Raw genomic sequence first — 15,875 nt, 5'->3', positions numbered from 1 at the left:
CAGACTGCTTTATTGCGAGGTTAATGAAATGAGAGTAAAGGTTGAGTGGATGGTGGCACCAATCACATTACCAACTGAATTTTATCCAGATTTGTATAAATATAGCAGGGCAGTTTATCGAAAAGCTTTATTTGAAGACTAAATGATGTGCACAGAATCTATCTACCTACCTACCTATCTACCTGTCCATATACTACATATGTCCTTAGCTCAATTTCTAGCATGTAGTAAACATTAATAAATGACAGCTATTATGAATGATCATTACACTTGGACTTCCATAAGTATTTCAAAATAAACATTTTCAAAAACTTTAGTCCTTATCCTCTCCTGAAATTGTTTCTCCTTTTGAATAATCCTGTTGAGATTGATGCCACTATCCATGGGAATTGTTCTAGGTGAGTTCTTGATTTGTCATCTTTGTTCTGCAGTTAGCTGTTTCTATTGATCAGTCCCTAGAAATTTTCTGTATCAGTCCCTTTGTTTTATTCCACTGCCAGTATTATAATGGAATATGCACAAATATCATTTCTTGTGACACTATCATTATAATCTTAACAATCAATGTTTCTGCTTCCAGTGCTCACATTTTATCTGATTTTGACATGCCCCTTGTTTTAGTTGGTTTTTCACTGCTGTGACCAAAATACTTGACAAGAACAATTTTAGAGGAGGAAATGTTTATTTGGCACTCATGGTTTCAGAGATCTGAGTGCTTAGATGTCTGACTCCACTGCTCTGTGCCTGAGGTGAGGCAAAACATGAAGCAAGGTGCAGCAGGGGAAAGCAGCTCAGGATGTGACAGTCAGGAAGCAGAGAGAGATTAAGCTCTGCTTACCAGGGACAAAATATATACCCAGTGACCCACCTCCTCCAGTCACACCCTACAGGCCTATAGTTACCACACAGTGAGTCCATTTAAGTGAACTAATTCACTGATTGGGTAAAGCCGTCATAACCCGATCATTTCACCTCTAAACCTTCTTGCATTGTCTTTTATATGACATGAGCTTTTGACGGACACCTCATATCTAAACCGTAACACTCCTGCTGCAGGCTTTCTAGTGGATGCTGATTTATTCAAAAGAGATCTAGACTTGCTAGTATGTGCCAGATAGTGTTCCATGATGTGAACTTTTTCATGATTTTGAAGAGCAATCTCGGTGACCTTGCTTCATTCAAAGTTCCTCCGCTATTTTAGTCATGCAAACATATATAGATTGACATACATAATGATCCCTTAATTTCATGAGAGCAGTGAGACCTATCAGATTTGTCACTACCATATAGAACAGTGTCTACTTCCAGGTAGGTGCTCAATAATTTTTTTCAACGTTTTCTTTTATCTGTACTTTTGTATGTGATATTTCTTTTTCATAGGATACTTCTTTCAGTCCTCCATTTTGCCCAGCCAACATTTGTGTTTGTGTGTTTGTGTGTGTGTATGGTGTGTGCTGGAATCCAAGGCAGCACTTGGGTATGCAAGGCAAGTGCTCTACCACTAAGCTACAGCCCCAGCTCCTAACATTTTTTTAAAATTAATTTTTAAAACTGATACATAAAAAAACTTTTGCATATTTATGGGGTACCATGTAATGTTTTTGGTGTATGTATATATTGTATAATAATTTAAATCAGGTTAAACATAAGCATTTCCTCAAACATTTGTCATTTCTTTATAGTGAAAACATTCAAGCTTTTTAAAAAAAGTTTCTTTTATTTATTCTAATTAGTTGTATATGACAGTAGAATGCATTTGTGTATTTTGATAGATCATACATAAATGGAGTGTAATTTCTCATTTTTCTGATTGTACATATTGTAGGATCACATAGGTCATGCAGTCATATATGTACATGAGGTAATAATGGTTGTTTCACTCTACTATCCTTCCTACCCCCATACCCTTTTCCCTCCCTTCACTCCCTTCTACCTAATCTAAAGCAACTCTCTTCTTCCTTAGCCCCTGCCCCCATTGTGAATTAGCATCTGCATATCAGAGGAAAACATTAGGCCTTTGGTGTTTTGGGTTTGGTTTATTTTGTATAGCTTGATATTCTCCAACTCCATCCATTTAATAATATTAATATTATTAATAATATTTAATAATATTAATAATAAACAAATATTGTTATCTGCAGTTACCTTACTGTACAATAACACACTGGAAATTTTTATTTCTATCTAACTATAACTTTTTACTCATTGATGAACCTCTTCCCATCCCTCTCACTCTTCTACTCTCACCATTTCTGGTAACCACCATTCTTTTCTCAACTTCTGTGAGATCAACTTTTTTATATTCTATGTATGAGTGAGATCTTCTGGTAACTGTCTTTCTGTGCCTGGCTTATTAGCATAATGATCTCTGTTTCTATCTAGGTTGTGAATGACAGTATTCTGTTCTTTTTATGGTCTGATAGTATTCCATGGTATGCACTTTCTCTTTATGCATTCATCAGATGATGGACTCTTAGGTTGTTTCCATTTCTTGCCTACTGTAAATAGTGCTGCAGTAAACCTGGGAATGCAGATGTCTCTGACATATTAGTTTCTTTTCCTTTGGATATATACCCAGGAGTGGCATTGCCAGCTCATATGGTAGTTCTGGTTCTAATTTTTTGAGGAGGCTGCATACTGTTTTCATAATGGCTGTACTAATCTACATTCCCACCAACAGTGTGTAGGGTTGCCTTTTCTCCACATCCTTGCCAGCACTTACTATCTTAATGGGGTGAGTTGATACCTTATTGTGATTTTGATTTACATTTCCCTGATGATTAGTGATGTTGAGCACTTTTTGATATACCTGTTGGCCAGGTATATCTGTGTCTTCTTTTAAGAAGTGTCTAATTAGGTATTTTACCCATTTTTTAATCTGGTTATATGATTTTTTAAAAATTTTTGCTATTGATTTGTTTGAATTCCTTACACATTCTGGATATTAACCCCTTTTCAGATGTAATTTACACATATTTTCTTCCATGCTATATGTTTTCTCTCTATGCTAATGATTATTTCCTTTACTGAACAGAAACTTTGTTTTGGTGTAATCCCATTTGTATGATTTTGCTTTTGCTTCCTGTACTTTTGGAGTCTTGTGAAATCCTTGCCCTTATCTGAAGGACTTCCTCTTTACGTTCTTTCAGTATTTTTGTAGTGTCAGATCTTATTTAAATCTTTAAATCTGTTTTGAGTTGATTTTTGTAATGGGTGAGAGATAGGGGTCTAGGTTTCGTTTTTCTGTATTTGTATACACAATTTTCTCAGCACCTCTAATTTGCTATCCCAATGCATATTCTTAGCACCTTTCCAGAATGTCATTTCACTGTAGATGCTTGGGTTTACTTGTGGGTTTTCTCTTCTGTCCGGCTTGTGTCTGTTTTGATGCCATTATCATGCAGTCTTGGTCACTACAGTTTTGTAGTGCTTTTTGAAGTCAGCCCCCTGCTTTGTTCTTTTTGCTTAAAATGACTTTGCCTATTTGGAATTTTTATAGATCCATGCAAATTTTAGGATTTTTTTTCTAATTCTATGAAGAATGTAATTGATATTTTGATAGAGATTGCATTGAATATAGATTATTCAGGGTAGTACAGACATTTTACAATACTGATTCTTCAAATATTCAAACACAGGATATCTTTCCAATTTTTTGGATAGTCTTTAATTTCTGTCATCAAGGGTTTATAGGTTAAATTGTAGAGATTTTTCACCTCTTTGATTAAATTTATTCCTAGGCATTTTATCCATTTTGTAGCTATAGTTAATGGAATTGCCTTTTTGATTTCTATTTCAGATAATTTGCTGTAGGTGTATAGTAGTGGTACTGATTTTTATATGTAGATTTTGTATTTTGCAAGTTTGATAAATTTGTTGATTAATTGTGGTAGTTCTTTTGGTGGAGTGTTTGGGGTTTTCTTCATGTAAGAACATGTCATCTAGTCACAGTTTGACTTGTCTGATTCAGTTTGGATGCCCTTTTTTACTTTCTCTTGCCTGATTGCTGTGGCTAGGACTTCTAGTTGAATCCAGGTAGTGAAAGTAGTCATCCTTTTCCTTCCAGAAAGCTTAGAAAGCTTTCCCTTTTTTCATTTGGTATGTTTGCTGTTGACTTATGATAAATGGCCTTTTTATTATGTTGAGGTATATTTCATACCTACTTTGTTCAGCATTTTTATCATGAAGGGGTGTTGAGTTTTTCAAATGCCTGTTACACATTTCTTGGTGTTTTTTTGTTTTTATTGTATATGTTGTATTTCCATTTTATTTTGTTACAAGAAATCTTTTGTTTTCTTGATCTCTTTCTTGATCACGTTGGTTGTCCAAGAGTTAAGTGGTTTAGCTTCCATTCGTTTATATAGTATTCAGACTTACTGATTTCTAGTTTCTTTTGCATTGTCATGAGAAAAGATACTTGAAATTTGTTGTATCACATTTATTGATTTGCATATGTTGAACCATTCTTGCATCTCTGGGATGAATCCCACTTGATCTTTGGGAAACTTTTAATGTGTTGTCAGCTTCATTTGCTAGTATTTTGTTGGCAATGTTTACATCTATGTTCATCAAGGATATTGGCCTGTAGCTTTCTTTTTTGTTGTTGTGTTCTTATCTGATTTGTGTATCAGGGTAATTCTGGCCTTTTGGAATATGTTTGGAAGAATGTCCTCTTCCCTCAGTTTTTTTTTTTTTTTTAATAATATAATTTAAGAAGAATTGGTATTAGTTCTTTAGTATTTGGTGAAACTAAGCAGTGAAGTCATCTGGGAGACTTTTTATTATGAATTCAGTCTCAATACTCATTATTGGTCTGTTCAGGTTTTCCTGTTCATGATTTCTGTCTTGCTGAGGTATATGTGTCCAGGAATTTATCTATTTCTTCTAGATTATTGTATTCGTTGTATGATCCTTTGCATTTCTGTGGTGTCAGTTGTATTGTCTTCCTTTTCATTTCTGATTTTATGTGTTTGAGCCTTCTTTTTCTTAGTTAATCCAGCTAAGGACTTGTCAATTATCTTTACAAAGAACCAACTCTTCATTTGTTTGCTTTCTGCATATGTGTTAGTGTTTCACTATTTCTACTTATTTCTGCCCTGATTTTTGTAATATTTTTACTTCTACTAATTTTGAATTTGAATGTTTTTCTTGTTTTTGTAGTTCCTTGAGATGCAACAATAGATTTGATGTGAGATACTTCTGCTTTTTTGATAGAGGTATCCATTGCTCTAAATTTTTTTTTTTTTTTTTAACTTTTCCTATATCCCATAGGTTTAGGTATATTGTTTCCATTTTCTTGTGTTTCAAGAAATCTTTCTGTTTTCTTCTTGATCTCTTTCTTGATACCTTGGTTGCTTAACAGTAAGTTGTTTAACTTCCATTCGTTTGTATTGTGGTCAGAAATAATACTCAAAAGTATTTTAGTTCTTTAAAAAATTATCAGGACTTGTTTTGTGGCCTACCATGTTATATATTCTGGAGAATATTTCATGAGCTATTGAGAAAAATGTGTATTCTGCAGTTGTTGGGTGGAATGTTCTACAGATGTCTGTTAGATCCATTTAGTTTAACTCTTGCCATTTCTTTGTGATTCTGTGTGGATAGTCTATCTTTTGATGATAGGGGGCAGTAAAATCCCCTAATATTGAAATCTACCTTTCCCTTTAAAGATCTTAATATTTGATTTATATATTTGGGTGCAATGATATTGGGTGCATATGTATTCATATTTTTTTCCTTTTCTGGCTGAATTGACTCCTTTATCATATAAAGACCTTACCCACCCCCTTTTTTTTTGAAGAACTGTTTTTGATTTAAAATTTATTTTATCTAATATAGGTATAGCTTATATTTGCTTTCCTCTGGATTCTGTTTGCATGGAATATCTTATTCTGTCCCTTCCCTCTCAGTCTGTTCATGTCTTTAAAAGTATAGTAAATTTTTTATAAGCAACATACAGTTGAGTCTTCGCTTTTTAATCCATTCAGTCACTCTGTTTCTTAATTGGAGATTTTAGTCCATTTATATTTAAGGTTATTATTGATAGATAATGTCCTACTATAGCCATTTTGTAACTTGTTTCTAGTTTGATTGTAGTTTCTTTCTTTTTCCCTCTCTTGAAGTCTTGCTTTATGGTGAATTTACTCTAGTAGTGTGTTTTGATTTCTTGCTAATTATTTTGAGTTTGTCTTGAATAGATTTTTATTTTGTGCTTGCCATGAGACTTACAAAACATCTTTTGATTATTGCAAGCTGTTTTGAAATGATAGATATAACATGATCATAAACTTAAGAAACAAGAAAATAGACCAATAGAAACATCCTTGATCTATTCACTTTCCATTCCTCCTAACATTTGAAAGTTTTGTGTTCCATTTTGCATCCGTTTTCCCTGTTGTCTGTCTCCTACTATTGGTAACATGGTTATTAAGGTCGTCCTCTTTTTGTTTTTAATATTTTTAGTATAGATATGAATTGCTCACACACCATGTTTATAATAGAGCATTCTGAATTTGTCATGTAGTTACTCTTACCAATGAGTTTTATACCCTCCCGTGTTTTCCTCTGAGTCATTAACATCTCTTTTTTTCAGTTTGAAGAACTCTGTTTAAAATTTCTAAATGCAGGTCTGGAGGAGACATATTCTCGCAGCTTTTGTTGGTCTGGGAATATCTTTACCTCTTCTTTATTTCTTAAAGGATAGCTTTGCTGGGTACAGTATTTTTTTTTTTTTTTTTTTTTTTTGCCAAAAGCAACAATGTATTTATTGCTTGTGTAAAACAGAGGTGATACTACCAAATTTTACTAAAATTACTTTTTTTTTTCCCATTTTTTGGAGAGGAGATCTCCCTGTGTTCAGTAACCACCGCCCAGCTGGCCTCAAACTCATGATCCTTGTGCCTCCGTATCCCCAGCAGCTGGGGTTCCAGGTGTGTTCCTCCATGCCTGGCTTTATTTTAACTTTTCGAAGTCCAGTTCAACATCTAATTTATATAAACTAAATCCTCCAAATGACCTTACCACTTAATCTGCTCTGGAAGCAGAAATTTTAAAAATGCATATACTTAAAGGATATCTTTCATTTTCTTTATCGTCTGGTAATTCAAATAACTGTTTAGTGCAATCCTCGATTAATTCATCCAAAGCATCTTCCATTGCTGCTAAATCAGAAAGTTCGTCTTGCAGCTTCTTTTGTTGGGGTACTGCTCCAAAATTGTTAAGATCAGCCTCTAACCATGGAATATGGTTCTTAGGTTTTTTTTTTCTTCCAATGAGCTCAGTTCCATCTAGGACATTGGTAATGTCATAGACCCTCCGTTTTCGTACTCCCAGTTTTGTTGCAACCTTGTTTAAGTGGAGAATGCCCCCAGGGTCAGATCTGACGAGATCAATGAATCTTCCAGTTAAATAAACTTGTGATACATCAAAACGAGGTCTCTTCACTTTTAGAGCTTTTCTCATGGACACATATTGTACATTATCTTCTAAATTAAATCTTATTTTCAATGGCAGCAGGCTCTCCACGTTGATGGGGTCGCGGCAGCGGCGGTGCACCGTCTGCTCCGCCGGGTCCACGAGAAGGCTGGGCAGTCTCCTCGCTGGCCGCTCTTGTCTCCTGCTGCCGAGGGGGCGGCCCGCGCCCCTCGTGCCCGCAAGCTCTCCCGCCTTCTGCTGCAGGCTCGAGCGCCACCCTGACGTGCCGGCTTCTCGGTGCAGCGGAGCAGGCCGCGCCCTGCTGTGGGGCGCCGCCTAGCTCGGCTGGCTGGCTCGGCCTAGCCGGCCACCTAGCCCGCCACGGTCCCACAAGCCCGTGAGCTCCAGTAAACCGCAGGAGGGGAGGAGGGTGACTGGTGGCGGTCAGAACGCTGGGCTAGCCATCTTCCCGCACGTACAGTGCCTCTTCCCGCATGCACAGTGCCCAGTATTCTTTATTGACATTTTTTTCTACTTTATTATTGTGAAAATTCCCAGCTACTTTCTGATGGCCTATAAGGTTTCTGCTGAGAATTCTGCTGTCAGGCAAACTGAGACTCTTATTTGTTAATTGTTTCTTTTCTATATTACACCTTTGAGGGCTTGATTGTAATATGTCTTAGGATAGACGTGGTTGAGTTAAATATGACTGGTGAACTTTTGACGTTCCTGTATCTGGATGTTTGTATCCTTCTTTAGATTTGGGAAGTTTCCTGTTATTATCTCTTTGAATAACCTTTCTCTCCCTTTGGCATCCTTGACAGCCTCTTGAACCTCCAAAATCTCAATATTTGCTCTTTTAATAAGTTCATATAAGCTTTTTTCTTTCCTCTTCCTTCTTTTTATCTCTTTGAGCTTTATTTTCAAATAGTCTTTGAGCTCACTACTGCTTCCATTTGATCTGTGCTGCAACTTCTATCACATTTTAAATTTTGCTTAGTGTATTTTTCAGCTTAAGGATTTAAAAAAAAATGTTTCCATCTTTCTCTAAGATTTTTTTCTGTTGGAATATTGAGTTATTTCTGTTTTCTTGAAGTTTTCTGAGTTTCATTAAGGGTGCTGTTTCACATTGTTCATCTAAGAGTTCACCCATTCTTGTTACCTTGTGATCAGTTTTTGCTGCCTTATTTTATTAGGTGAGGTCACGGTTCCCTCAAAGCTTTTAATGCTTATTCATGTGTGATATCATTTGTACATTGAAGGATTAACTGTTTATTCCCAGTCATTGTAATGTGATTTTGTTTGTGCCTTTTTTTCCAGAAATTCCTAGCTTAACAGCTTATTTTCTCTAAGCTAGCCTAATGCTATCTTAGCACTAGATGGTACCCAAAGTCAAGGTTTGCCACAAGTCCACTATTAGTGTATTGTTGCTATTTCAGCACTAGAGGGTGATCCAAGAATAATTTTGTCCTAAATCCGCAGTTGATGTGTTATTCAGCAGAAACTTGGGGTGGGAGTGTGGGTACCTAAACAGATAATCCACTTCTAAAAGCTTTTTCCTGGGGTCAGGGTAGGACCAGATTCCTCATTCACAATTACTGACCTGTGTTCAAGCACTGTGGGACTCAGCCTGCCTCTGGGCAGAATCGTTGCGCAGGCACCAGCCCCAGGGCCCTAAGTTGTGCCTGTAGCTATCAGTGCAGCAACTGGGTCACAGTGTGAACTCCCAGCCTAAAGACCGCTGTATAGTACTGGGGTAGGACAAAAGCCCACACTACTATGGGCTGCCTATTGCTGAGCTGAACTTATGGCTCAGTACTGCTTCATCCATTCACAGGTAATACTGGCTGGAATATAATTCTATTAGACTTGGGCCACCTCTCCTCCGCCTGGCACGAGGGCTATTCCAGAGACTTCGGTAGTGGGCACTGGCCTGGGGATGGAATCATTAGGATCTGCTCAGTATTGTTTCAGCAGCCTGGTACTGAGTTCCAAGGCAAAGTCCTATGCTTACTACCTTGTAATACCCCTAGCAAATGGAGTGTTGCTCCATGCTATGCTGATGTTGGGCTTGTGTTGGTAAAGACAGTCCCTTAACATCAAGGCTGACCCTAATCTCTGTTATACTTTAATCTCACAGCCACAAGGAACCCCACAGCCTCAGGCGCAAGTAGAATCATGCTACAGCTGTCAGTATGCAGATTGAAACACTAGTCTATCCCACTGATGTGCAGGTCTCTGCCTAGTGCCAGTGCAGGTCTGGAGGCTGTTTATGAACACCGTTCTGGGAATTGCCTGAATGTTGGATATAGTTGCCTGGTCACCAAGGCTGATGTTGTGCTGGGCTGCACCTATATCTCACAACATGTGCAGTCTTAGGGGTGAAGAAGCACAAGATGTTAAAGAAAGCTTCTTGTAAGTGACTCATGATCTGAATATTAAAAGATGAGTAAAAATTCCCCAGTCCTGTTCCAAGGTTGGTAATAATGCACGTGCTCTTCTGCAAGTTGTGCCTAAGTGTAGTGGCTTTTGTTTCCTGTATGGTACTGGATCTCACTGTGGTCACCTGGCACTGAGCCGCAAGGCAAGTCCTGGCCTAGCTTTCTTGCCTTGCTCCTCAGTGAATAGTCTTGGTCTTCCTTCTAGTGTTCAAGGGTGGGAGAGGGGAGGTAAAGGTAGTCCTTTGATTGCCTGGCAAACCTGGTTCCACAGCTCAGTCTGTGGGCACTACACTGTGAGCAGGTGTCTTAGGGCTTTGTCTGGCCCTGGGTTTTATTGTGGTAGGCCTGAATCTAGGTTTCAAGTTGAAGGCCTTGACTTAATTCCTTCTCTTCACCAAGTGGGAGGAATCTCTCTGCCTTGTTGCTTGAAGTTGGGGAATGACTGAGGGTTGGGGGGGGCGCAGCTCTTGCCTTCCTGCCTTCTTCATTGTGTCTTTTGTTACTATTACACTGCACTCAGAAACTGTGGTCTCTCACTTGACTCCCTTAGCTCTTGTGAAGGTAGTTTGGTGTTTGAATAGTTATTCCAATCTTTTCTCTCTGGGGAGAAAAAAGAAATCACTGGCAGATCTTACTCAGACACTGTTTTGCTTTGCTTCCCCCTCAGCTAACTTTTATTCATCTTTTAATATTCAGATCATTAGTCACTTCCAAGAAGCCTTCTCTGAGATCTCTCCCTGTTCCCCCACCCACCCCTGCTGTGCAATCTTTTGTTCTTGGAAGCAAGTATGTAGTCCATTTAATCCACTCTGTTTTATCACATCACACTTTTACTGTGCTAGACAATGAAGTCCTAGAAAGCAGAGACTAACATTAGTTTATTTTTGTGTTCTTGGGTCTGGCCAAGTGCCTGGCAGACAAGTTTGGACATGTTAATGTTTCCATATGCCACGTGAGGCCAGGATGTCAGGAACAGGACTACAAAAGGGATGTAAATTCTGTCATTGTGCCTGTGATTTAGTATTTCTTTTCCAAATCAATGTCTTCTGTTAGTGTTTGTTCCCTATAACTGTGAGATTAACCATCTGTATCATTGTCTCCATTTGAGAAACTCAAAGATACTGAAGGATTTAAATACTTTGCTTGATTTGTAGGGTTGGAGCTATAATTCTACTCTTTATTAGCAGGTCTAGATTATTTATTTATTAAACAAGTAAATAGCTTCATTATGAAATTGGGGAAGAAGGGAAGAGTTAGAAGAGCAGATAAATGGATATTGAATTGAAAGAAAAAAGCAGTTAGAGACAAATTCTTATCAGATTGGTGCCAGGATCCTATTTGTATACATTTTTATATTTATTTATTAGGCGTGGTCACATGCCTTGTTTCATATCATGACCGGAGTATTCCATGAGTGTTTGTTTCAGTTTCCTACATGTACCAGGCATCATTATAAAGGAGATTAGTAGAAAGATGAATAAAACTGAAGAAGTTCACAGTGGAATGAAGACCCTGATGTAAAATCATTACCATCGTTTCAAATACTGAGAATGGAGTGGGTCCACTGAGGTGTGTGGCAAGTCAGGGAGAGCAGCGTGTTCTGTCTTGCACATATGGGGAAGACTTCAGCCACTCCCGTAGCTACTTGTTGAACAGAGGGCCATGTATTAGGAATGGTCTCTTTTCCCCCCCAACTCCACGCTCACCCTTACCTTCACCTTCACACTCATCAAGCCACAGTCATCTCTTCTTGAAATGTGGAAATAACCTCGATCTCCCCATGTCCATCCTTAACCCCTCTGGTTAACTCAACATGGCACAAGGATATCTTTCTAAAATACTATTTTCACACCACTTTTCAAAAATCTTCCAAAGACTTCCTCCTTTTCCTTACGTGAAGGCCTAATCCTCAACCTTTCTAACAAGGCTGTTTATTACCTGGCTTCATTTTCTGGGTGTTATAAAGATGCCTGAAACATGGAAATTCTATATAAACCTTTGCTGTTATTCATCCCCTTCCTGATTTCTTTATTTTTTGTGATCTTTCTCATATTTGGGGGACAGCATGTTCTTCTTCCTCCTTAGGTGTGGTACACATGGCTTTTTTCTTTGCCATCCTCTCTCATCTCACTACTTGGTTCTCAGCTTGCTTGCAGCCCACCTGTGCTTCCATAGCACTGGGCTCACCACTCACACTGGTACTTGCTTTTGTATGTTTATCTAATACCTGCTTTCCCCATTAGACATGGACAAGGTCTGGGACGATAATGGGTTGTTACTTTCTGTATCTCTAGCGTTCAGTTGATTTGCCTGACAAATGCCTGCCCTTAAAGTGATCTGAAGGATGTTGATTAGAATAACTTAAATTCCTTTGATTAGACCTGTGATCCTCTTCTTAGCTGCCAAGTTTAGCCTAAGATGCCCAAATGCACAAACATTTTATCGAGTTACAGCAATCTACTTGATCAAATAAATGACTTAGGCAGGGAGGGGGGTTAGATGTTCACGGAGCAGTTCTTGGAAGTATATGATTATTGGTGGTTATCATAAGCAAGCAGTGGAAATATTTGGTAAAATTTTCCTTTTTCATAAACTCAGAATTGTACTTTTACTTTCTTTCAGTATTCAAAAACTTTGTAAAAATTATACTTCTTCTCTTTCTCAATTCTTTTCTGGAATCTTTGAATGTTATATGATGCTAGCCTGTACATAAAGCCCGTAAAGGCTTGTCAAGTGACTTTATGTAGATGAAATGCAGTTGATGCATACAAACTACATGCTTCTTTCTTCTTTGCTTTCTTTCTGAACTAAGACTCCTGACACATATAGTTTGAATTTAGCTCACATTGAAATGTCTTTAAATTTTAAATGTATATTCTGCTGTGTTGAATTTTGTTTATGACTTTTCTTTTACATAATGATGTGTAAAGATTCTTCAGACAGTGTCATCTTAAGATACAGAATAATTTTTTTAGCAATCATGAAAATTGTGACAATTTTGGCCTTTCTAAGAATGGATTTAATTACATTCTAGCACAACAACTTCTCTGGGGATATTCAGGTAGGATAACTGATTGAATGTTGTTCTTTTGAAGCCTGATGTTTTTGTTCATTTGATTTGTTGAATCATGTGTTTTCATTTATCAAAGTAGCTAGAAATTATACCTACAGTTTTTTTTTTTTTTTTTTGGTGGTAATAACTATTAAAGGAGAGAGGAAACTATTAACACAGGCATTTGTTTGTTACATGTACTACAGTAAACCATATTTAAATGACTTGGAAACAGTTCATTTCATAGGACATTTAGTCTAGAAAGATCACATAGAAATTTGTATTTTAAGCTGTGATATTTAATGGGAAAGTGTAACAGTAAATGTACCTCTGTTGTACAATACATACAGATATTCAGATGAAAAAGTGTAGGGAGAGTGAATTCTGAGATCTCTCTGACTAGGAAGTTAGAGGCCTCACAGTGAACCATTTGAGTTTGACTTACTGCTGAGGCTGGTGATAGGGAGAGTCCTATCCTGGGCTTACTAAAGAATTGCAAAGTAGCCTATCTACTTTCCTTAGGGCCTGGGACTGACTGTTCTTACAATGCCTAATTTTACTACCCCCCCTTTCTATTTTTAACATGAAAAGACTTTTGATTCAACTTGTGGTTTTACTTTTCCCAAGTTCATGTTTTGCTTAGAAATTTAAAAGATGCAAGATTTCCTTTATAGAAATTTTTATGAAAAATATTATTCTTTGAAATAGGCCATGTGTGTAAAATCAGTTTAGAAATCAAGTCATTCTTATACCAATAATTTATATAAATATTATGTTTGGCTTCTGACTTATATTTGAAGTACCTAATTAGTCACAACTACTATTACAAAATTTTTCCTAAAGCTTTATCAGTGTATCTTCTTTTTGTAATGTATAATCAAATCAAAGAGGAAAAGAAAATCTTGACTAAAGTTGGCTGCATAGTTAACACCTGCCCTGAGGACTCTCCAGGTTAGGGTATAGTTCTCTAACTGTTGTTGCATCTCCCATTCCAAACTAAAGCCAGGAAATCAGTGGTGGAGCATCAGTGCTGTTTGAGGGAGAAAACATTTGGTCATTGGGACTAATTTTGAACCCCCTTGGCCTACTCCACTTAAGAGTGAGATGTTTGCACTAATCCCTACACCAGCAATGCTGTTAGACTTGTGGTGTGCCAGCTGGAGTCTTGGCTGTCAGTCAAGACTCCTTTTCCTTCCTTTCCTTCTTTTTTCTGTTTTGTCCGTTTCTTTTTCTCTATTTTGTTTTCCATACACACACACACACACACACACACACACACACACACAAGATTTGACTGATGTATATAGTACACCATTTAATTGGACCATCACTGTAGCATATATGTACTTACAAAGAGATTTTAATCTGTCTACACAGCTTTATTAGAACTCATTGGCCATGAAATCTGCCATTACCACTTTGTATACCCAAAAGAATAAAAAACTCACCTGTACTTGGAGTCTCAGATCAGCACTGTAGCCAGTTAGTTGGGTGTGATTCTGAAGGAATTTGATCAAATGTTGTAAACCTCAGTTAATTAAAGCATTTGGTGATTTCTTAGTTAAGTCATTTTTTTTTTATTTTAAAAGTGCTTTATTATCATACACTGATCTTCACAACATTCAAGAGGGGCAGATAAGTGACACAACACTTTCACAGGTGGAGAAACTGAGGCAAAGATTAGTAAATTGAATTAAAGGTCATAATATATGGCATAATTGGAAAAGGAATTTTAAGTAGACTGCATTATTTCCATTCATGTTGAACTTTTCCTCACTAAGCATAAACATAAACAAATGTAGACATTAGAAATATAGTTCAGTCTTTGAATAGGGATTCGTCCTATTGATGCTATTGTTTTCACCATGTAGGGGATTAACTCATCTATAATGAAGCAAAACTGCTTATAGAAGAGTTCTTCCAAGTTCAGTGATCCTGCCAGTTAATATTGTAGATAAAACCCGTCTCTAGGAAAAACTTCACTACTGTGGTTAACATCTTTTGACATTGCTGCATTTTTTCAAGAATGTAAAACCCACATTTACTAAAATGTATAAAAATTATTTTATTGATCCTATTAGAGGTGCTTCAGTGGATTTCTAACCTAGGACATGGAGACTTTTTTCTTTGTTGAAATTTAGACTTCAGGGTGAAAGGCTAAATGTCTTTATACAAAAGAGATGGAACTCAGACTTCAGTTTGAATCAACTTAATGTATTTAGAATTGTGTCTTACTACATTTTCTCTCTCCTTTATTTTCTATCATTTTTTTTCAGTTGAGCATGACTGGTGTGTTAGTTGCATGTTACATGTGATGTGTGTGTGTCTTGGCATTTTATTTACATATTAATACCAGGCAATTTTCCTGAAGGTAGGTATGTATTTTTCAAATTGCCACATTTCATGCTAGGAATTTTGGTAGGATATCTTCAGAATGCATGTCTTAGGGAAATTAACAGAATGTAAAGTGTGCATATGTAATTTTCTGTTTTCTGAGTGTTCTGAATTTCTAACTTTTTTATATCTGAAGTATTATATCCATGCTTTATTTATGATTTAGATACTAATTCCATAATCATATTTTAAGAACATTATTGTAAAATTATATTTTAATGGGGTTCATAGACCAAAGAAGCTATACTGTTTAGACTGTTGACAAGGTCTTGTAATTTTTAAAATATTACTACTTGAATGACCCTAAAACATACAATGTAGAACATGAAAATATTCTGAATTTTGGGTATTGTCACCCTCCTGAAGTAGCAAAAGTGTGCCCTTGTTTAAATTTCTGTGAAAGTAATTTTGAAATGTGTTATTGTAATCTGACAGATAATATTTGGTAGAAGGTAAGGTCATCTTCCTGCTATGTTAATCATTTGAAAGAAGAGTATTCTTCCTTGCTTAAAAAATAATGACATACAGAATTTTCAAGGGCCTAAGGCATACCACACACCCTTTTATAATGTTTT

General features: G+C 36.8%; 2 protein-coding genes across 3 annotated transcripts in view; one reads left to right on the top strand and one right to left on the bottom strand.

The window, feature by feature from the left end:
• Nucleotides 1-15,875, top strand: part of SACS (sacsin molecular chaperone) — a 102,568-nt gene that overhangs the window by 72,790 nt on the left and 13,903 nt on the right. Inside the window, exon 10 of one of the 2 annotated variants that reach the window (XM_079138810.1) lies at nucleotides 12,889-12,915. The exons of the other annotated variant lie outside the window; for it this stretch is intronic. Within the exon in view, the coding sequence (XP_078994936.1) occupies nucleotides 12,889-12,915 (27 nt within the window). The remainder of the gene's footprint in view (nucleotides 1-12,888; nucleotides 12,916-15,875) is intronic. 2 annotated transcript variants of the gene reach the window in all.
• Nucleotides 2,133-11,584, bottom strand: LOC306660276 (transcription factor E2F6-like; the record flags this gene model as incomplete). Its single annotated transcript, XM_079138405.1, has 2 exons — nucleotides 2,133-7,749; nucleotides 11,567-11,584. 2 exons carry the CDS (start codon nucleotides 11,582-11,584, stop codon nucleotides 7,024-7,026), a joined length of 744 nt encoding a protein of 247 aa, XP_078994531.1. The 3' UTR covers nucleotides 2,133-7,023.

This window comes from Sciurus vulgaris (genome assembly GCF_902686455.1).
Source record: "Sciurus vulgaris genome assembly, chromosome: 4".
In the NCBI taxonomy this organism is placed as follows: domain Eukaryota; kingdom Metazoa; phylum Chordata; class Mammalia; order Rodentia; family Sciuridae; genus Sciurus; species Sciurus vulgaris.
This window is presented reverse-complemented; position numbering and strand designations above follow the sequence as displayed.